General features: G+C 37.2%; 1 protein-coding gene and 1 pseudogene across 1 annotated transcript in view; both read right to left on the bottom strand.

Annotated features, from left to right (window-relative positions):
- LOC105239165 overlaps nt 1-23,259 on the bottom strand; it is an 80,519-nt pseudogene that overhangs the window by 1,769 nt on the left and 55,491 nt on the right.
- Nucleotides 4,214-23,259, bottom strand: part of ARSJ (arylsulfatase family member J) — a 74,821-nt gene continuing 55,775 nt past the window's right edge. Inside the window, exon 2 of the mRNA XM_002922887.4 lies at nt 4,214-7,228. Coding sequence (XP_002922933.1) covers nt 5,824-7,228 — 1,405 coding nt within the window. The 3' untranslated portion in view covers nt 4,214-5,823. The remainder of the gene's footprint in view (nt 7,229-23,259) is intronic.

Here is a 23,259-nt window from a genome sequence, read left to right as displayed (position 1 = left end):
ACAGGCATGGAGCCAAAAAAATAAATAGGGGAAAAACCTCTTCACTTACCGCTGACCTGGTCTGACTGTCACTGCAGCCACTTCTCCCAGCTGGGAAATAATAGCTTATCTTGGCAGCTGTCACTGTAATCTTTGAAAGGCTAAATTACCTCTTACCGCTTTGAGCAAAACCTGAAGGAAAGAAAGACATGTTTCATAAAAAGACTGTATACTTTATTTTTACATATACATGGGCATCTTCACTGGAAAATGAAGACCCAAAGAAGTAGCTAGAGTTGAATGCTATGCGCTAGGTTGGACAAAGGGTAGTAAATTGTGAGAACGTGACAAAACAAAGGGGTCTAGGCTAGGGCAGTTAATTGTGGAAAAGTGACTAGAGAGATGAGGATCAGTTTAACAAGTTTGTACAGATTTCTCTCAGCCTTCGGTCCCCTTCTCTGGTGACGAGAATGTCTTCCTTCCTCCTGGCACAGGGAAGGCACCTTTCATGAGAGTTTTATCTCCTGCCTTCCAGAAGAAAAAGGAAGGTCAGAGGTCCCTTCTTTCATCTGCCATTTTTAACTTGCTTTTAATTCACTCAAAGTAATCCATATGCCAACGCAGCATATTTAGGGGTGATATACTCAAAACCCCTACATTTTGTTGCTGAATTAAATGTGACTGCATAGTAGAAAGTAACGTGGATGCTATATGCTTTTAATTCCCTACCTCCCAGGTGCTAGAGGACATTGATACTCCAAACACACAAAGCTACAAATAGAGAAAGGTCAGTGGGACATTTATTAGAATGTATCTCCGTGACTGATGAATTATGCTATCATTTTTTGCTGAAAAAGAGCCCCTGGAAGTTCTGGTGATGGTGACATGAGAAAATACAGTTTCAGATGCTACATAAAAATCAAGGTTTTGTTTTTGTTACCCTCAGTTATAAAAAAAATTTTTCTCATAGTTGTTTAGGATTTAGAAGTTCAGTTGAAAGTATCCACCAGTCATGCACAACACTCAAGGCGAAAGGAATATTGATTCTTTAAAATACTGTTTCCAGAGAGATTAATATGTCCTCTTGAAAATTGTTTTTTGGAATTGTATTCTGAAAGACAAATTTTACTTTTCTTTGATTCATAAGATGCTCCTCACTTAAAATTTTCACCTAGAAAATTTCTACGAAGAGTTACTACGTAGACATTTCTCATAAGCCTATGTTATTTTCTTGCTCCTTTGTGGTTGTGGGGATTAATTTTACACAAAATTGCATAAACGAATCTACCAAGAATATAAGATTGTAGAAGAATTTGAGAGAAAGAAAATTTCAAGTCATAGATATGAAATGGAAGGTTAGGTGATGTGTTTGTCTGCCTAACTTGCAAGGACATTTTGGTGTCCTGGGTTTAATAATGCCACAGCTAGCCAATAAATCAACAGACTTCATAGATATGCTACAATCCAGCCTAAGAAAAACCTATCTTTAAAGAAGAATTCCTGCTCTGCCAAATTGGAGAGGTTTATAATAGAAAATCCAAGAATAGGAACTATAGTCCATGTGGCTTCATAATTCTGTGAAGACATAGGGGTTTATTTGCTATTTATGTTTTTTCCTTTCACCACTTGCTACAAAAAATTATTCACAATTTAAGCCCCCACCTCTCCTTTCTGGAAACTCTCATTTCAGCTAATGTATTCTGTGATATTCAAAGCAGTGTTAGACTAATAGTGTTCTGCCCTGTTAGGTAATAGATTATGTAGATAAAATTGGCTCTCAATTTTGTGTGACTTTTGCTTGGCTTTTGCTATAACACTCTGTTTTTATAACTATACATTATTAGAGTTACTTTTTATAGTGCTAGAAATGTCTGCATTTCACATTATTGCTATTATCATGAGGCAAGATATTAGGGATGATTAGTTCTATTTTCAACGGTGAAATCCCTATATAGAAATGGAAAGCAAACAACAACAACAAAAAGAAAACAGAAACTCAAGCAAATGTAGCTGAACATGTGGATATACATGATTATTTTATTTGTTCATTCAAAAAATAGATATTAAATGCTGACTATGAGCCAGTTATTGCTTTATATACTGGTGATACAGATGTAAACAAAGCAGACATAAACCACCACTTTTAAGAAGCTTATATTCTAGAGGGAAGAGTCAGAGAATAAAGAAAATATGTAAGTAAAATATGAAATATATTAAAGGGTGAGAAGTGCTGTGGAGAGAGATCAATTAGGGAAGAAGTGTGGGGGAGATGAGGATGTTTGATTATTTGATTTGTGTATGTCTCCCAGGAGAACATACATGACCTGAAGGCAGGAACTCTGTCTGATGGTATTTGTCATGGGACCCTAGCAGGTATTGTTACACATGGCACTTCACAAATGTTGAATGAATGAGTGGATAAACTTGGTGTTGAATGAATCCTCCCCTTTTCCTTATCTGCTTTTTTCTTTTCACATTACTTTATATAGTACATATATACAGCAGTCCTAAGACCTCCAGGGGATGACTGAAACCATGGGTAATATCTAACCCTATATATACTATGTTTTTTCCTATACATACATACCTACGATAAAGCTTAACTTATAAATTAAGCAGAGTAAGAGATTAACAGCAATAACTAATAAAAAAATAACGATGATAACAACACGCTGTAATAAAAGTTGCGTGAATGTGGTCTCTCTCTCTCAAATATCTTATTGTACCAAACTCAGCCTTCTTGTGATGACGTGAGATGAAAAAAACCCCAAAGTGATGAAATAAAGCAAGGTGAATGATCTGGACCCTGGGACGGCTACTATTGACCTGAAGAGACAGAAGGAGGAGTAGCGTCTACTTCCGGACTGCAGTGGACTTGGAGTAACTGAAACCATAGAAAGCAAAATTGGGGCTAAGGTGAGGGACTATGCATATGTAATATACATATTATATTATACATAATATAATTTTCTTATTAGTTATGTTCATTACGTATTGTCTCCTAACTTGGCAAGAGCATAACCTGCACAAAGGTAAGAGTTTTATTCATTTCATTCATTGATACATCCATCCCAAGCACCTAGAATTTTACCTGACAGGTAGTAGCATTTAATAAATGTTTGTTGAATGAATGTATAAATTTTGAGAAGTAATTTTCCCTAAGAGGGAACAATGAATTTACCGAATTTATTAGCTTATGACATAAGAATTTTGTGTGCCTCTTTTTTGGCAAGCCAGCTTATTTCTGCCAACACATATTCTGAGGGCTACTGACAAATTCACAATTTGGGTGCTCAAGAATCCTATGAATAAAATGCCTAAGAAGCTAATTCTGATGCTAAATTCACGTACCTTGGAACAGCAAATGCTGAAGTGTATTTACTGTATACTTACTCGACTGTCAGTGGCACCATGTTTTCTCTATCCTTAAGATTTTCAGAAAGGGCCTGGTCAGGAAGACTGTAACATTCACTCAATTTTCTGAAAAACGAGGTAAGAGTATAGCTGTAGATGGAACACGTCCTTAGTAACCTTGACAGACCTGCAGTGGATGTTATCACTGGAAAGGCACTATAAGTGTTTGTTGCTTGGCTATTTGTTGCTTTTTTATTCGAATAAACTGTTTTACAACCTTTCTCATCCAAAGCACATAGCCATATCCACAAATTATTTTCTGACAAAACTAGTGGGAAACTTACTTTTCAGTGCAGGACTTTCTTTTGTTCTCCTAGTAAATGGATCAGAGGTTATAAAGACTCGCCATTTACACTTGAAAGAGCCACCAGCAGCTCTAGAAACGCAGCCTGAGAATCGCAGTTTAGGAGAATGGCACCAGAGACTAAACGCCCGGGATTAACACAGTTTTAATGATTAGGGCATGAAAGTCAACTGTGCAGTATTTTCTTTCCTGAACATCTTGAAATACCTAGACATTTGCTGACAGCAATTGGAAAAATATTTTTGTTCATTATTAATAGATGACTATTATATTAGAGTTGAATTTCTTAAGGGCAAGACAGACTTTTTTTTAAAGATTTTATTTATTTATTTGACAGAGAGAGACACAGCAAGAGAGGGGACACAAGCAGGGGGAGCAGCAGGTAGAGGGAAAGGGAGAAGCAGACTTCCCGCTGAGCAGGGAGCTCGATGCAAGGCTTGATCCCAGCTCCCTGGGATCATGACCGGAGCCGAAGGCAGACGCTTAATGACGGCACCCCAAGACAGATTTTTTTTTTAAAGATTTATTTATTTATTTGAGAGAGTGAGAGCACGCAGCACACAATTGCGGGGAGGCTCAGAAGCAGACTCCCCACTGAGCAGGGAGCCCAGGATCATGACCTCAGCCAAAGGCAGCTGCTTAACCAACTGAGCCACCCAGGCACCCTGCAAGAGCCACTCCTCTTAAGTCAGAGCCTACCTAACACCATGTGCAGGGGGCAGGTATTCTTGCAAATAGCGAACAACATCCTGGAAGCCATTTCCGGATAGAAGGCTGTGGGCTAATTTATTTTCCTTGAAAAAGTTATGGTCATTAATAGAGAACTGAAAATCACATCCCCACCATGTCCGCTTTGGGTAAGAGTACGATCATTATAAATGTTACAGATTAACAAAAGAATATTTTTCTCTATGAAATAGCCAAGTTGGAAACACCTCTTATTTGCAAAATCCATATTATTTACTATGGTTGTTAGGAAATCATACCTTCAATTGCCTATTTGTAAGGATTTTTGTTGTTAAGATGAGTAATATAATTTTATCTAGAAATTAGATCAGGAGAGCCCACTAAATATGCTAGTGCTGTAAAATAAGTCATTTTAATAATAAAGACACATAAATAAAGTGTTTATGATAGAAACAATAAAGTTGTCTCTCAACCCCGTACAACACTGAATTTCCAAGTAACTTGTAAGGAATATATTCATCTTTTTACATTCAAAATAATGGATGAACAATGATGATTATCATTTTTTCTGATTAATTTTCTTTTTATATTCTATGAATTCACACAGTATTACAGTAATTTATCGTATTACAGTGCTTGGTAATCTTGAAGATAGGAAATAGACTTCTAACAGTATATAGAAAATAAAAATAAAATAATTAAAAGTCTTTTGTATAACTTTTTATGAAAACAAAATAATTAATATTTTTTCTGTAAAATAAATTATGTACTTTATGTTGAAATGTCATTCTGTTAAAGTGTTTAGAAAATAGTTACATTCACGTTTTGGCAGTGTGCTCAAACGTTCTTATTTGCCATTCCCTCATGCATGATAAAATGAGGTGCAAGCTGTTTACATGGGAGAAAACAGCTCTTTTTTACAGGAAAGGAAATGATACGTGAAATGGAATTAATTTAAAAAAAACCCCAAGTATCATAAGATAGAGATACAATAATTCACTATGAAAAAATATTTTTCAAGGCCTTTTGAGGTGAGGCAACCTTTGACTGTACTTGATCAAAGGTAGTTTTCATCACGCTACCCTGTAACTTCCATCAAATTAACATATTCATTGACTGCAGTTTAAAGCCACGTGGTGGGTCCGTTGACTGAAGCACAAGGGCTGAAATCCTTAATGAGCACTTTCACAAAGGAGCAAAAGAAATAAACATCTCCATTCTCCTCCAAGTGTGGCTTGCAAGAGTAGCACCTTTGGCACTGAATAGACCTGTTTTCCTCGTGGCCACCAGGTAGCAGGAATCTCTGGAGTGGCACGACTGGAAAATAAGTCGGGTGCTTGTGGCAGTGACAGTATTGAGCCAGATTTGCTGGTTTACCTAGAAGACAGCTAAAAGACTAAGACTGACTTAAGTTTATCCGGACAGGAAAAAATGTGTACTTATCCACGATAATGGCAAACACCTGAACGACAATTTGGAAATGCACCTGCTTTCTGCTGTTTCTTCTTTGTCTTACTTTTCTTCCGCTTTTTCTCAGCCTTATTTTTGCTGGGCTTCTTTTTCTTGTATTCCTCTTTATACCATGGTCCCCAGACTCCTCCATTGAGCCGAGGGTTACTTCTGGGGTCTTTGGGGGGGTACCTGACAGGCACTGCGGTTTTGTTGAACTGCGAGAGCCTCCGCAGGAGCTGTTTCACGATTCCAGGATACCTGTGAGACAGGTCCACTCTCTCATAGGGGTCAGCTGTGATGTTGAAGAGCCAGACGCTTTTGCCAGTTGACAAGCTAATTCGTTCGTTGTGCCACCGGTTGGGCCCCAGGTTGCTGAAAGACTGAGGGGGAACCCAGTCGCTGTAGCCAGGGTTTCCTGTAAGCAGTTTCCAGTGCTGCACCCTGATGGCTGACTGGATGGCAGTGTTCCAGATCCCATAGCCTGCTGCCCAGGAGCCATTTTTTGCCTTGGTGTAAATGGGGTCAATGTTGTGCAAAATATCCACCCGGGGTGAACGAAGGCCTTCGCTTATGGTTTCCCAGACATCATAGCCATCCAGTTGAATGTCCTCATCAATCTGTCCTTCAGCCAGTGAAATCAGAGTGGGGTACCAGTCCGTGATGTGCACAAGCTCTTTACATACTGTTCCCTTGTTTTTCAGAAGTGGGCTATGCACAAAGCCGACAGCCCGAATGCCCCCTTCCCAGTATGTTCCTTTGCTACCTCTGAGAGGCCAGTTACTGCCTCCTGCTGTGGGCTGGCCGCCATTATCTGAAGAGTATATGATAATGCTGTTGTTGTAGAAACCATAAGTCTTCAGAGCCAGGGTCACATTGTTGATTGCTTCATCTAAGCAGGAAAGCATGGCAGCATACCTCCGTCTATTTATGTTGATAATGGATCTGTAGTGTTCAAAATACCTGCCAGGGGCTTGCAGCGGTGAGTGAACAGCTTGGTAGGCAATATATAAAAATAGAGGCTTTCTGGGGTCATGGGAAGCTAAGATCTGCTGAACTCTTTGAGTGTACATCTGTGTGGAGTAGATGCCATTGTCATAGTCCCAGGCAGCATTGTCATTTTCATACAAGTCATAGCCACACATCCCAGGACTGTCACATTTGTAGTGTGTATAGTAATCACCACTTCCCAAGAGGGAACCAAAAAAGGTATCAAATCCTCTCTTGGTGGGCATACATTCTTTTCTATAAAAACCCAAGTGCCATTTTCCAACCATATGTGTTGAATAGCCAACCTCCTTCAGCTTCTGAGGTAGGGTTGCATTGTCCAGAGGTAAGCAGTTGGGTTGGGTAGGTCTTATGATAGAATGTTGAAGTCCGGTGTGTATCTGATACCTTGACAAGAGTAAAAATGTGGTCAGTGCAGGATAAACGAGATATTACAATGATTCTTAAGTTAAACAATGTTTCTATGAAGAGAAAATTCTCCCCAAATAAAATACGACCAATTCAGCATTTCTACTGTTGACTCAGAAGTCTTATCCTAATTAGCTTTATATTTAACATTTGACATACATTTGCCTCTAAATCAGTACTTTTGAAACTAAGATTTCACCACTTATCTCAAAGTATTTTTTGTTTTGTTTTGTTGTTTTTGAGAGAGAGTGCGAGGGGAACAGGGGGAGGGGCAGAGGGAGAGAAAATCTTGAGTATGGAGCATGGAGCCCTACACAGGGCTTGATCTCATGATCCTGATCATAACCCTGAGATCATGACCTGAGTCAAAATCAAGAGTCAGATGCTTAACTGACTAAGCCACTCAGGCACACCTATCTCAAGTGTTTTAAAATTCTTCTAATGGAATTAATCTGAATAAATTTTAATCTCTTAATTAATTATATGACATAGAAAACTAACATGATAAGGGAAAGGATACAAATGTTAGAGTAGTATTATTATTAGTTTTAGTCTAGGGACCTCATATTAGTTCCCAAATCATTTCCTGAGATCTATTTCAAGCTAATTCTGAAGCACTAAAAATACAAGCAAAAGTTATATAAAAGTCTGCTGTTTGATTGTCAAAAAATATTTTATAATTAGTCCCCAACCTGTTAGATCTCTGTAAAGAGAAAGGAAATTTTTCTGGCTCATGATACATCATTTTGAAAAACCATTTTAGAGTAAGGGTTTTAGCTAATGCTAAAGAAGGATTACATTTTCCCAAAAACAGCATTAAACATGTCCTTTCAGATTTTTTCCAGTGTCTCCATTAAAAAAAAAAAAATTACATTCACTTATAGTCTAAGAAAACAAGGCAACCCTTTCCATACTTTAAAATTAAGTGAATGTTATTTTCCAGCATTGCTCTTTTCCCAAGGATATTTTGCCAAGGACTTTTCCTCAGAGAATGGTTATCATCACATAAGTGTATGAATTTTCATTTGGGTCAAGATGTGCCTATTAGTTCATGACATTTAAAAGCAATTGATTCTATATTTATTATATAAGTTCAAAAGGACTTTTAAAATAGAAAATACAGAAATTCTGGGAAAATAAAGGTTGCAGAAGGTTTTAAGGTACATGTGAAAATATTCTTGGAATCAAGTTACAAAGAGTAGTATTGAGATCAAAATTAAAAATTTAAAAAATTGATTTACCTGAAAGGCCATCATGTCATACATACCTTGGGTGAATAGTGCAATTTATTTAAATTTTCAAATGATAGTATAATGTAACTGTGAATTCTTTTGAAGTGTCAATTGCAGTAATTGATGGCTTTGTACGATCCATAGGGAAATTTGGTCACTAATGCAAAGCACTATTCAACATGGGCCCTGTCTACTCTGCTGATCATTAAGCTGTTGAAGTTCCACAATTATCACAATTGTAGGTAATTTAAAACGTAATAAGCGCTCAGAGAAATAAGTATTTCACAAACATTATTTAGCACCAAATTCAGAAAGTACTGTTACCGTCCTTGATGATTTTTGATGATCCAGTTCAGGAGTCAAAACACTTACTTGTGAAACCATCGATTTTGTATGAGCACAAGACAGATTGGTAACACCTATCAATGTAAGCATTGAGTAAATTTAAAAATGGAAAAATCTGTATGGGCAAGAATTTTAATGAATTATTAACTAAATAATTCTATGCAGAAAATGTACTTGGCCAGAGTATCTATTCAATTCATTGAATGGCTAACCAATTCAAGTCTTTCTAATCAAACTGGGCATTTTCTCAGCTAGTACTAAAATCAAAAGTAATTGAGCCTTTTGAAAAGCATGAAATACAGAAAATGCTCAGACAAAGAAGAATAGGAAAAAAGAGGTCTGCTTCTTTCAGGAGAGGGTACAGTGTTAGCAGATAAGTAAGAGACATCAGAACTATTAACTGTATGGTTTCTGTCTTCCCCACAACCTAGAACAGTTTTCATATTGGAAAATTTAGAACCAACAACATACAGGTGTGACAGCAGCTCAGAAACAGAAGAGATCTTTTCAGGACAGACTCTTCCTGAATGAATTCAAGACTTTGGGGCCAAATCGGTGGAGTTTGGGGTAGAATTTGGGTCATGGGTTAAGGGTAAAGTTTGGGGGTCAGACAGACCTGGGATTGAATTTGTTCCACTGCTTATTAGCTGTGTGACTTTGGGCAGTACTTAACCCTTCTGATCCTCAGTTTCCTCATCTGTAAAACAGGGATAATGATACATATTGGGTTGCTGTAGCACTGAAAGAGAGCATAGAATCTGATAAGGAGAGTCCATCAATAAATCACAGGTTCGGCTATTATTACCTCTGAGGTCTTAGTCATATGTTACTTACATATTTGTACAAAGTTCTATTATTTATGGGCCTTCTTTCATATGTATTATTACATTTAGTCCTCACTATAACAGTAAGAAGTAGGATGCTTTTATGTTAATTTTATAGATAGAATAGAGATATAGAGATGACCCCCAACACCTTCAGCCTGCCCGGCCAAGCTCTGAAATTGATTCCTGAATGACAGGAGTTAAATCTGATGCTCTCTCTATTCTTTTTAAGAGTTAAAATCAGTACTTCTTGAAAAATCAAGGAGCTGGGGGAAAATGCCATCAGTCTTGAGAAGCAAATCTGTTCTAACTTTCTAATTAAAGATAGAAAAGATTTTTGTAAACCAAATAGTGAGGTTTATATTGATCCCAGAAAAATTTGAGAATGATTTTTTAAGTAGTTGATTTCTGAGCATTTTAGAAAGCTAAGCTAGTTGCATTTTCTTTTCTTTTCTATTTTATTTAAATAAAATTAGGTAAACAGCTTAGGAAAATGTTGGGCATTTCAAAAATCTACTCATTTTCTTATAAAATAATGAAAAAATAACTATGGTAACAGTGTATATTCACTATAAAAATGATAATGTTACACATTAAAACCAATCAAGTCATGTGGATAATTTTCATTTACATCATTTCTCTGGCTTATACAAGTCTGTGGGTGAGGCAGGAGTGTTCCATTTATTATTTTCATCTGATAACAAAAACAAAACAAAAAAAAACACTGAAACTCAGAGTAATTTAGTGGTTTGTCAAGTCTGAGAGCTGTTAAGTCTTGAAACAAAATCTGGAATCCAGATTTTTGGCTTTAGAGGCTTTTCCATGAACACTCACAGATTACTGAACAGCTAGACACATTTAAAGTTTGGGTTAATTTATTTGCATTAATCTTCAGTATTTATTCATTTGCTCAGGTAAGCAATATACTGAGTGTAAAATGTGTGCCAGGGACTAAGTTGCTGTTTGTTTTGTCCACCACCGCCTGGTACCCAAAGTCTTGATATCCTTAAGTGAGCTCTAAGTCAAGATCCTACTAGTAATGGGAGTGACTTTAAGGTATGAGTTCTCTGAACCTTGGAATCAGGTGGGGTTGGAGACAGTGCTTTCAGTCACGGAGAACAGCACTGAATGCTAACAATTATTTTCTTTCAGGAAGGAGATGGCTGGAATCCAGGGAAGAATCTTTGGCTTGATAGTGACTTTGACTTGGCAGCAGCAACTAGCATGATGATCACTAATTCTTCAAAATACAGTACAAAATAGTATATTGATTAATTGGTTGAAGACTGCTGATCTGGAAAGTAGTCTCTGGAACAATACAACAGGGCTCTTTCCTCGGCTTCAACACATTGGTCATTATTATCCATTTATTATTATAATCCATTATATATCCATATCCATATCCATTATCATCCATTATTATCAATGACTTGAATAAAGAAACAGAAGAAATTCTTATCATCTAGGAGGAATAGTTGATGTTATAAGTGGCATAATCAAGATTCAAAGTAATATAAATGACCTGAAATGTCGAAACAAAGGAGGTGAAATATAGATCAAAAGTTACGAAGTGCTCAAAGAGTGAAGGGAGTATGTCAACGAGATGCAGAAGCCTGAGTGAAGGGGATCCCACTGGCCGAATACGGGACAATGTGGTATCACAATAAAGAGTGATGGTAAAAAATTATACCCACTGAATAAAATAGGAAACGCTGAGTCCGTGCCAATATAAATAAATTGGTAAATAATAAAAGCTTGCTATGGAACGAGATAATGACATAGTCGCACAGTATCTCCCTGCAAAACATGTGGTAAAAGAGTAACTGTACAAGGATGCCTTGGTGGCTCAGTCAGTTAAGCGTCTCCCTTTGGCTCACATCATGTTTCAGGGTCCTGGGATCGAGACCCACATTGGGCTCCTTGCTCAGTTGGGAGCCTGCTTCTCCCTCTGCCTGCCACTCCCCCTGCTTGTGCTTTCTCTCTCTCTGACAAATAAATAAAATCTTTGAAAGAGTAACTGTACAGTGAAAGCACCTGATAAACACCATATTAATCAAGTGATCAAAGTTAACATCACCAATAACTGGGACAAACTGACATCATGTGCCACCAGATAGGATGCAATTGAGAGGAACACAGCATTGTTTCTGTGCTGTGCCAGCCTAAGATGCATAACTTGAATCTAATCCCAAGAAAACAATGGGCAAACCCAAACTGAGGGATATTCTACAAAATAACTTGTATTCAAAAGTGTCAAGATAATATATGTCAAAGAAGGAACGAGTGATGTTTCCAGTTTGAAAGAGAATAAGGAAACATGACAAATAAATGCAACATGTGATTCTGAATTGGAATAATTATGATAAAGGACATACTTTGAGAACTGGCAAATTTAAATAGGGCCTAAGGATTAAATGGGAATAACAATGTTAATCTCCTGATTTTGATTGTCTCATGACCAGCGTAGAAAGAGATTTTGTTTGTAGGAAATATAAACTAAAGCATTAGAGATGATGGGGCATCAAGGTTGGCAGTGAACTCTCAAATGGTCAAGGAAAAAATGTTATTTGTGTTGTACTTGTATGGTACTTGACTTTTTCCGTAAGTATGAGATTGTTTCAAAAATTTTTTTAAAAGTGTAAGAAAATCTAATTGGGATAAATGGAAGGCACTGTATGTTAAAAAGCAACAACTTACATGTTTTTTATGGGTCTGGGAAGTTGGATATATCAGACTGAATTTGAAAAAAGCAAAACAGAAAGCTAAAATGCTAATAAGATCATACATTATATAAGGGCAGTGTGCAAATTCTAAGGAGTAATAATCCTACTCTGTGCTAATCAGAACATACCTGGAATAGAGTATTCAATATTTAAGCATGCTCTCCCAAATATATGTACATTTATTTGTTTATAAATGACACATATGCACTACTGCACTAATTTATGAAGATTATAAGCATACACAAAACAAATGAAAAAGAATGGGATAAAAATAAATATAAATAGAATTTCTGGTATTTGTTCTTGTATCCTAATGAATGATCTTGCATTGCCCTGGGCTGTATGTGTTCCAATGTGGAGACTGCTGGTGCAGAAAGTTGATAGTAAAGAGATGGGGATTGAAACACAGGAATCTACGAGAAGGCTATTACAGTAGTGTAGGTCAAAGATGATGGTGGCTTGGACTACCACCTAGTGGCAGTAAAAAATGGAAGTAATTGCATAAATCAGATGTATAATTTGAATTTAGAACTGATGAGACAAAATCAGTGAAGGGAGGGTAGTGGGAAAGGAAAAGGAAAAAATCAAGGACTTCTGAATTTGTGGCTTTCATATTTTGGTGAACAGTGGATGGACTAGCTGATCTCTGTTTTGTTCCAAAGTATACAATTATGACCAATGGATAACATTACAAAATGGTAGACTGCAAAACAACAACAATGCAAACAACAACAACTACAAAACTCCACAACTAAAAAAAGAAAAGAAAAAAAAACCAACAAAATGGACAACATGATCATCTTCCAGAGATTCTGTAAAAGACGTATCTCAATTGGGAAAGGAGTACTAGATTACGTCAAAGGTGCCTTCTGACTCTAAGAATTCATGGATCAAGGATGACAGGTCAATGTTTCCTTAAAGAATGTGTGCAAACTCAGAGTGGCTTTACAAAAACACGTTTATAATATTACATACAGGTATTCGATGAAGTTTCCATAATGCATCCACTTTTTCTAAATAATAAAAAAGTTAGCTTAAAAAATAGGTTTTTCACATAATATTTTTTGAATTCAGTCATCATGACTAAAAAATGAACTATTTTTGAAATTTAGTCTACTTTTTATTACCATCTGGGTACCATGTGAAGAAAATTCCATATGAACAATAGTAAACCTAGAGTTGATGCCAAACCTGTGAACATCAATAGCCATCATTGTCACTTTCCTGCCAACTGAAAAGACAAAAACTAAGTGGGCCTTTCAGCTTGGCATTAGAATGTGTAAAGACTTCTGTAATCTTTTTATTTTTTATTTTATTTTATTTTTTTTAAAGATTTTATTTATTTATTTGACAGAGGTAGGGACAGCCAGCAACAGAAGGAACACAAACAGGGGGAGTGGGAGAGGAAGAAGCAGGCTCATAGCAGAGGAGCCTGATGTGGGGCTCCATCCCAGAACGCCGGGATCACTCCCTGAGCCGAAGGCAGATGCTTAACCGCTGTGCCACCCAGGCGCCCCAAGACTTCTGTAATCTTTTTAAATATTAATTTATATCACTGGGTTCTGGTAGCAGCAGTAGTTTTGAATTCTCTTTTGTCTGGGATTGTCTAATATAATATTGTTTTAATCCAATTACATAGTTAATGTACCCTTATTAATACAAGATGCTTATAAAGATAAAATGAATCCTCAGAGTTCCATGCAGACTCCAACGTCTAGTATTGTTACAGAATACAAAATCAGCCAATAGTGCAGGAGAAATTGGTATTTTGAAGGGAAAGAACCAGGTATAAGAGACTATAGCTTATGATCAAATGTCACTCAGATATTTATAAATTAGAAAAACAGAACTAATCTTCCATATTCTGAAAGGTGTTCCTTCATCACTTCCTTCCAAAAGACTCTTTTATCTCAAAGACTGTCATTCTATTTACAGGCCTTAATTCATCTTTCAGTTAATTCTATCTTCTGACAAAAGGTGTAAGTGGGAGAGTGGTACCATAACAACTCAATGTCAAGATTTTTATCACATGAATGAATGGATATTCATTGGCTATTCATTCATGAGATGAAAAACTAGTCATAGTTTAGAATGAATTACTTATTTAAAACTTGTTCACCTACCATGAGCCAGACACTGCTGACTTTGGGGGGGTTATAAATTTGAAGAAGATGATTCCTGCGCACAAGGCACTCAGTGAGCCCTCTTGCTCAGCTGTAGACCTCAAGAGTTAAAATCAGAAATAGAGAAGATTGCTTAACTCATGCTCTAACTAAAACCCATTGTGCTTATTTCTTATCACATTTTCTTGAGGCATTAATGAAGGTGTTTTGCAATGACCAGAGCATTCGAAACACCAGGCCAGAAAAGCCCAGATAGCAACAGACTCCCTTCCCCAACCTTGTTCATGGGCTGAACACATACCAACCCCTATCCATGATCATGTACTCTCTGCCCGCTCCCTTGCACATACCCCCACCCTCCATACTCTCCTTATAAAATTTCAGGTTGCCAGTGGAGAGGTCAGTTGTTAAGGCTTGAGCTTGCCACCTCCCCCAGCTGGCTGCACCCAAAATAAATTTCTCTCTCCGAAACCCCCTCTCTTGAATTATTGGCTTTTCTTGTGACAAGTTTATCTAAGTTTGTTGGGCAACACTATTGGCAAACCCAGCCAGGAGCTATGCTTTTGATTTGTCAGGATTCCTTGGGATGGAACAGTTGATTGTGGCAACACACCAGGGCTTCCCCTCATTTCTTGGTTTAGAGGCTACTATAGATGGTTAGGTAACAAGTCTAGTGTTAAAGACAGACAACAATTAGAGGATTATCATGACAGGAGTAAATACTGCAAGAAAGACAACCACAGCATTTTCTGAATACTCATAGAGGGTCGGGAAATGTGCTCAAAAGGGGCCATGTTTGTTCTGAGTGCATTCATAGGGTATCTAGGTGAATATGGGGAAAAGGCAGATATTTGAAACTCCCGGAACATTATGGATAAAAGCACAGAGTCTCAAAGAAACATGAATCTGAGGTGATTCTTGAGGGAGGATGTGCCAGCCAGGTGAAGAGTTGAAGGGAAGGCAAAGAGAGTATTTCAATAAAAGGAGCAGATGTTCATATGCACAGAGGGAGAGAATTTGGCCCTCTGTGGATCAACAGTTCAGAATATGAGAACAGAGATTCAGACATATCTTGATGGAAGATGAGACTACAGAGACAGTAGGTGCCAAGTTACATAGTATTGTATTACAGCATACAGCTGTACAAAGGTTTTTGTACTTAATGTGATGCTCACAGAAAACCACCACAATACATAATAAAAGTTTGCATTAGAAAAAACACTCTGATTGTAGTGTGAAGGGTAGATTCTAATGGAAGAAGACAAAGGCAGGGATGCTTGCCCTAGTATAAGAGATAAACACTGACAGTTGAAACAGAGATGGATGACAGTAAGGATGAGGGAAGAACTCGAACAAGGCACAACTGAGAGGGCTTCAGGCTGTGGGGATGTGAGATAGGGGATGTTAAAAATAAGTCTCAAGTGTCTGGGCTGGGTGGTGGGGTGAAAGGAGTTTTCTTGCATTAAGTTAAGAAATGTAGGAAGAAGAACAGGAATGAATAGGAAGATGATGAATCCTCCTCTGTGCTTGGTTGGAAGCACCTGTAAGATATCCTGCTAGAGATGTATAGGATGAAATAACTCCAAGATTTGAGACTCATTAGCACATAGGTGGCGGGTGAATTCATGGGAACACATGAGACCATCTAAAGACAAGATGGAGACTGAGGGCCAAAGATGGAGCCCAGGAAATGCTATCACTCAGAAGAAAAGCAAGGAGCACCAGTGAAAGAGTTTGAGATGAAATAGCTACTGTGTGAACTAGAGTAGTAAAGGGCAGTTTCAGAGTTGACTGCATCACATATGGTAGAGAAGCCAAGAAATGTGTGAATTAAAAAACATCAGCTGAACTTGGCAGTAAGCATGTATGACCTTGTAGGGGCCAAGGGCAGGCTGCCTCAAGATGGGCTACTTTGGCATGAAATTTATTTTGAGTTAAACACAGCAAATTCTGAAAAAGTTCTTTACCCCACAACTTTATGTACCAGGAAGAGAGACATTAACATATGTTCTTTTTTACCTAAGAAACTTAACCATATAATAGGGCAACCTTTGTTTTCCAAACATCTCCCCTCAACTTCCTGCTAATAAACATCCTTCCCTTTGTATCCCCAAACCCTTACCCGTCTCCTTATCTCAGGAAGTCAAATAAACCTCATGTTGCCTGACTGTCTCTGGAAGTTCATGTCCATGTGGATTTCCCTTATGTATGAAACTAAATTTTATTTTCTCCTGTTAATCTGTTTTACATCAATTTGATTCCTAGTCCAGTTAGAAGGACCTTGAAGGGCAGAGGAAATTCTTTCTCCCTGACAACCTGATAAACCATATTTTAGTAGAAGTCCAGATTTTAGTGAGTTGAGACCTGAGTGGAAGGTGAAACCTGTGAAAATATTAATTTTCCGCAAAAGTGGAGTTGGGAGGCTAGAAGGATACCATTCAACATCAATTACAGGAGGAATTGTCAATTACAGACACCAACAAAGGAATCTTCAGCAGGAAAGAATGATCAATTACAGGCCCTACCAGGAAAAGATGTACACTGTATCTTCTACAAGAAATCAACTACCCTGGTTTCTCAGCCAATGAGAAATCGTCATCACCCTGAACTCTTACTTTTCTCCAATGGACCTTAGTTCAGAACAACCTCTCCCAGCTTCCTCCTTCTTCTCTATAAAATAATCTTCCTCTCCTTTGTCTGTTGGACTTGCCTATGGTGTTGTTGTAGCTTGCAGGTCCTGAATTGTAATTCTTTACCATTCCTGAATAAACCCATTTTGCTGGTAAAATAACTGGCTTTTTTTTTTTTTTAGGTTGACAAAATGTATAGATGGTGAGTATAAACTATTTCAAGATGTATAAATGGAAGAAGAAGGGAAAAAAAAAAGAATATGGTGGAGCTCCAAGTGCTGATGTGGTGAAATGTTTATGATGTATTGTTGAGTAAAAGAACATCTGGCTATGGCAGAATATCTATTGTATTGTTACATTTTTATAATAAAAAATGTGTACATTCCACGAGGGCAGGGACTATTCACTGCTGCTTTGCATCACCTGGCTCATCAAAATAGGACATTGATAAATATTTGTTGAATGAATAAATGAATGAGAATGAGTGTATATTCATAGAAAGAGAAAGAAAAAAATGTAAAGATATACTCCAAATATTTAGACATGATTATTTCCAGGGAGATAATAATAAATGGAAGCTTTCGCTTCCTGATATACAAATTTACATATAATTTATATATATTATAAATGAAATAGATGAACGGGTGTTAAAAAAACATAGCTTACTCCACTCAGACTAATTACACATGGGACTAATTTTTAATTTAAAATAAAAAAAGAAATCTAAATGCCAAATGAATGAAAATGTTCATCTCATCAAGGAACATTCTTCTTATTAGGGACATCTACTCAGGAGAGCACCTTTAGACCAGAAGATAGCAGATGGAATGAGCTAAATGAATTCTATAATTATCCCCTAGAAGCCAGAGAAAATGCACCATTTAACGGAAAAAAAAAAAAAGAATAACTTGTCAAGTAACTTAAAAATTCCTGGCTTTGAATGGTCTTTCCTCATCATCAGCACCTGCTGTTCGTCCTTGCAATTGCCTTGCTCATCCACAATATGTTAACATTTACAACATCAAAGCTTTTGCTATGCTGAATACAGTTTTCCTGGTCTCATTAGAAACATGGCTGCAAATCACATGTTAAGTGACTTCTTTCTGGAAATTTTCCTTTTAATCTTGAAGCCGATGTCCATCTTGTCAGTTCAGATGAAAGAATGAACAAATACTAGAGGCTATACTGCCCCAGGCAGGGCTGGATTGACCCAGGAACCTGTAGGAATGCAACTCTGCTAGCTTTTAGGCACTGATCAGCACTACCCTAAAGATATAATCACCAGATGCACCTAATGAGTTTCTAGCATGAAGAATGAAGATATCTTTCAGATTCCAAGTTTCTTGAGATGGAAAAGACCTCCAGGAGATCAGACGAAGTGGAACCTGGAGCACCTGTCAGCATGACCTCATGGGCCATTAATCAATGGTGTCTCCCTTTTCAGGAGACCCCCACCCCAAATTTTGCCCTTAAAACCATTCGTTTGCAAGCCATCAGGGAGTTTGGATCTTGAGAGTATTAGCCCCATTCTCCTGGGTGGCACCATACCAATAAATAGCCTGTCTTTCTTTACTGCAAAAGCTGAGTGTCCATTTTTACTGGCTTGCTGCACATCAGGTGGATGAACTTTTATTTTGTTCAGTTATAGCCTTATCTATAGTGTGTGTGTGACTTCTTGGTAGTTTCCATCAAAAGGCAAATTTACTTCCCAACTAGAGGGTCTTCTCTCTGACTTTTTTTTTCTATGTTGTCTTTCCTTCTGGAATTATTCCTGTTAGACTGATACTTTCTACTCTATTAAAAAAAAAAAGACTCAAGATATAAATAGAAGATTACCAAACGTCTGTCTAAATGAGCAATTACTTTTATAATTAGTATGTTCCTTTTCTGTAAAATTAGAGAGTAAAATTTAACTCCAGAGTTGTATTTACCATTATTTAATTTATAGAGACTATTTTAAGGTCACATATATTCCATAAAGCAAAGTGTAACCATACTATCAAAATAATTTTTTTTACTATTCTCTTTACTACCACAGAGTATTATTAAATCAATTTTTTTAAATGTGCAAGTTTTAATGTCCTCTATTATAAACAGAAAATGCACTTGAATGTATGGACCAGAGAATACTTAAATGTTAAACCAAATTTCATGTTATCGACTTTACCCTAGAGACAGGATGTGTTAAAGAAAATATCCTTAACTAATATCCTTTGATATTAGAATTCTCAAAGAAATATAGATTCCTTAGAAAAAATTAAAAATCCTTTCAAATACTTTGAAAATATGATTTATTTTCCTTTGTAAGCATTAGTCCATCATTATTACTTCCCTAGAAATAGGACTGCCTTATTTATTTATTTATTTTTAAATTATTTTAAAAAGATTTTACTTATTTATTTGCAAGAGAGAGTGAGAGAGTGAGAGAGCAAGAAAGAGAAAATGAGGGGGGGGGTTGGGAGGAGGGGCAGAGGGAGAGGGAGAAGCAGCCTCCTTGCTGAGCATGGAGCCCAACATGGGGCTTGATCCCAGGATCCTGACATCATGACCTGAAGACAGATGCTTAACCGACTGAGCCACCCAGCTGCCCCAGGACTGCCATATTTAAGTCCAACATTTTCTTTATAGTTCTAACTTTGAAGACAAAAAAATTATGAAGCTTGACATTTATGTTCACCATGTGGCTTCTCTAGGAATTAGCTCCACAAAAAAATGGTAACATTCTTGCATTCTTGAACAGAATTTCTTCCTCTTAGCCGTGGTTAGGAATTATCTTTCAAATAACTGAGTATCTTTGCACTGAAATTACCCACACATAGGTGAAAGTATTTCATGTCAAACTCATGTGGAACTCATTAGTGTCTTAGCTGCAAGCCAAGTGAAAATAAACTGAAAGTAAAGATGGCTTAGCAGGGAATATGTACTCGTTATACAATCGTTGGGAAATGTGATCAAAAAGACATGCCTGTCAACTGACCCTTGAGCTGGACATGGACCTTAGGAGGCTCCTCAGCCTCTCCCCTCTCCTGGGACTGTGGGTTCCACTTGCCTTTCCTGCTCTCAGAGGCTGCTCCAAGGACAGAGTCTTGAGATGGTGATGTGATGTTGAAAGCACCTGCACAGTATAGGTGACAGACCCCAGTTAGGGTCTCTTAACAAGCTTTTAAGACTTGGAGAGAGGGTGCAGGGATCCATTCATCTTGCTGCCACCCAAGACAAGCCTTTTATCAAGTTCCTTTTGCTACTATTAAAAATGCCACCCCCCCATGCCACCTATCAACCTGGAGTGGCCTATTTCTTAGTTCTCTCCCTATTCTCTGTGGATGGGGACTGGTTTCAGATTACACCAGGAAATCTACAGAGTTGTGAACCTACATTCTCCAAAGCCACTAGGTTTACTAACAATTTCAGTTGACTAATGTTATTTTAAAAAGATGTTTATATTTTTATGTTACAAAGCAGTTTCAACTAAAGAAAAAGAGATTTATTGAATAAAAACTCCATTAATTGATATAACCAAATTCTCAAGGCTAGAGCCACGCATTTTCACATAGGCATCATTAGACTTAGAACTTAGGCACCAACTGGTGTATATTAGATAATTTTTTTCCTAAAAGCTGAATTCATGGACTTGTCTGTGACTTTGCCCTTTTATTGGTTTCTCTCTAAATTCTAACAGTGATGACTATTGATTCTGTCCTGAATACAGATATTGAACTATTTTGAATAGTTTAGGATTTATTACTAAAATGGCAGGCAGCATTAATAAGCAATTAGGGCTGGCAGATAAGGATGTGGAATTGATATTTTATATTCTGAAGGTTGAACTTCATACATAACTTTAAATGAGAGTAGGAAAATCAGCAAATTAAAATGGACCCTTTGCCCTAATAATTATAATAGATACTTTTTCATCTACCATATATATAACAGGATGGTTATAGCTGTCTTAATTTTATATAATAATTGTTTTCATTCAACTTTTTAAAAATATTTTATTTATCTGAGAGAGAGAGAGGGAGAGAGTGAACGTGCACAAGTGGGGGAGGGTAAAGAGAGGGAGAAGCAGACTCCTTTCTGAGCAGGGAACCCGATGTGGGGTTTGATCCCAGGACCCTGAGATCATGACCTGAGCCAAAGGCAGATGCTTAACTGACTGATCCACCCAGGCGCCCCCAACTTCCTTCTTATGCAGAAAAATGCCCAGAGTATTTGTCATATTATTCTCAAAAAGCTTTAGTATGTTTGAAATGCTTCACAGTGAGAGTAAAAATAATGTTTAAAACTAGAAATAAAAAGGAAAAATAAACACACTCTGAAGATCTCTAATAGATAAAACCTATTGCCTTGAAACACACCCCAGGGAGGAGATTCTCCCCACTCTGGCTTACCATCAGAACACCTTTATCACAGTTAACCTTCATCCCTCTTGCTGCAGATGCTAGTCAGCCCTCTATTTTTTTTTTCCAGTAAAGTTATCTAAATATTACAAGTAAAGTGGAAAGTAATCATTATACAGCCAGATAATTTTCCTCAGGAGATGGCCCACTGCTTACAGACTAAAAAGGGCACTAACTGTAAAGTTCATGGTGTTTATTTCACATGTGCGCTGGCAACAATCCTCTTTATTTTCTCCAAAGGGATTGCCCTGGTGGTCAGGTTTGGGTCTACAGCCCCAATGTCTCATAGGAGGACAATCACCCATTTCCTGGGTAGTAAGTGGGAAAATGTGTACCTTTCTATTTGTTAGAAATCAGGTTGGTGGAGGGATTAGTAGAGGCCATATTTTATCTCTGGATATTCTGCCCACTGACTTGACATCAGAGGATGTTTTCTAGGATGTATTGTGGAAACAATCCAGCCTATGTGGTAGTATTGAGAAAAACCCACAGTCTTAGAATCACAATGTCTGGATTTGAATCCTCCTCTTTAGTGGCTCTGTAGCCTTGGGACAGCCACTTAACCTGAAACTCAGTCTCTTCATTTGTAACAGAGATATTAATATTAGCAATGCGTCAACTCCACAGGATTCCCCCTTCCCTTTTTGGTTAGGATTAAATTAAATAAAGTGCTTAAAACATTCAGTTTAGTTTTACAGTTTAGTAAAAATTTACACAAATGTTCATTATACTAGTTATTACAACATCTTGTCTTTTTTTGTGCTCTTCCTGTCCATTATCTTTTCAACTCCATGTCTCTTCCCTTCACTGCCCTATTGTGTGAAGTGATAAAACCAAAACCAAACCAAAGCAAATATGTGATTCCATTGCTTAGAACTAGTGAACTAGTATCTTGCCCGTTCTCTTCCTTTCCGGCCATCAGATTGGAATTTCCAATGGTCAAACTGAAGTTTTGCCCATGGAGTTGCTTTCCCTCCCTTTTACTTGACAAATGTGTCAATTCCTCTAAATGTCAATGAGGAATGCAAAAAATATAATTCACATTGCTCTATAGGGAGACCCAAGTTCTTGCCAATTACTTAGCCTTATTTTTATGAAATAAATATTCTGAATGGAAACAGTTTGTGACAAGGATAGGTGTTGAGTCTATCAGAATATCTACAGTATGCTGAGTTATAATAACTTATAAACAAAATTGATCTGATCTATTAGTTGTCTGAGTCACAATTTCCACTATGAATTTAATATATGTGTCTTCATACATTTCAGAAGTAGAGATAAACTTATTCCCCCAGATTCTATTTTGAGTGCTTTAATATTATTAATTAATGTTTATTTTATCTATCAGAGGGAAGATTTGATAGATAAGTCTAAGGGATACACTATCCAATATTTTTCTTATTCTTTACTCATAACATAACAGATAGATTTCCAAAATATTATACAAATCTGCATTTATGACCTCAGAAAAGCACATCCATTTTGAGCATAGGTTTCTCAGTTAACTCTATTCTGGAAAGCTCTCAGAAGGTACCATTAAGATTTGCTGCAGTAAAAAGTGTTCTTTATGGTACTGCTTCTGCTAGTGCTCACTGTTCCTTTCCTGTGCCAGTGAGAGGAATTATATGTCTTCATGCTATACTTTTCCTGACAACTGCTCTAAAAACTCGTGTTATAAGATCCCAAACTGTTATCCCTATGTTCTTGAGATTCTGCAATCCTGAGAGTTATGT

The sequence above is a fragment of the Ailuropoda melanoleuca genome, chromosome 11 (genome assembly GCF_002007445.2).
Source record: "Ailuropoda melanoleuca isolate Jingjing chromosome 11, ASM200744v2, whole genome shotgun sequence".
In the NCBI taxonomy this organism is placed as follows: domain Eukaryota; kingdom Metazoa; phylum Chordata; class Mammalia; order Carnivora; family Ursidae; genus Ailuropoda; species Ailuropoda melanoleuca.
The sequence above is the reverse complement of the archived record's forward strand: the minus strand, read 5'-3'. Positions and strand labels throughout refer to the sequence as shown.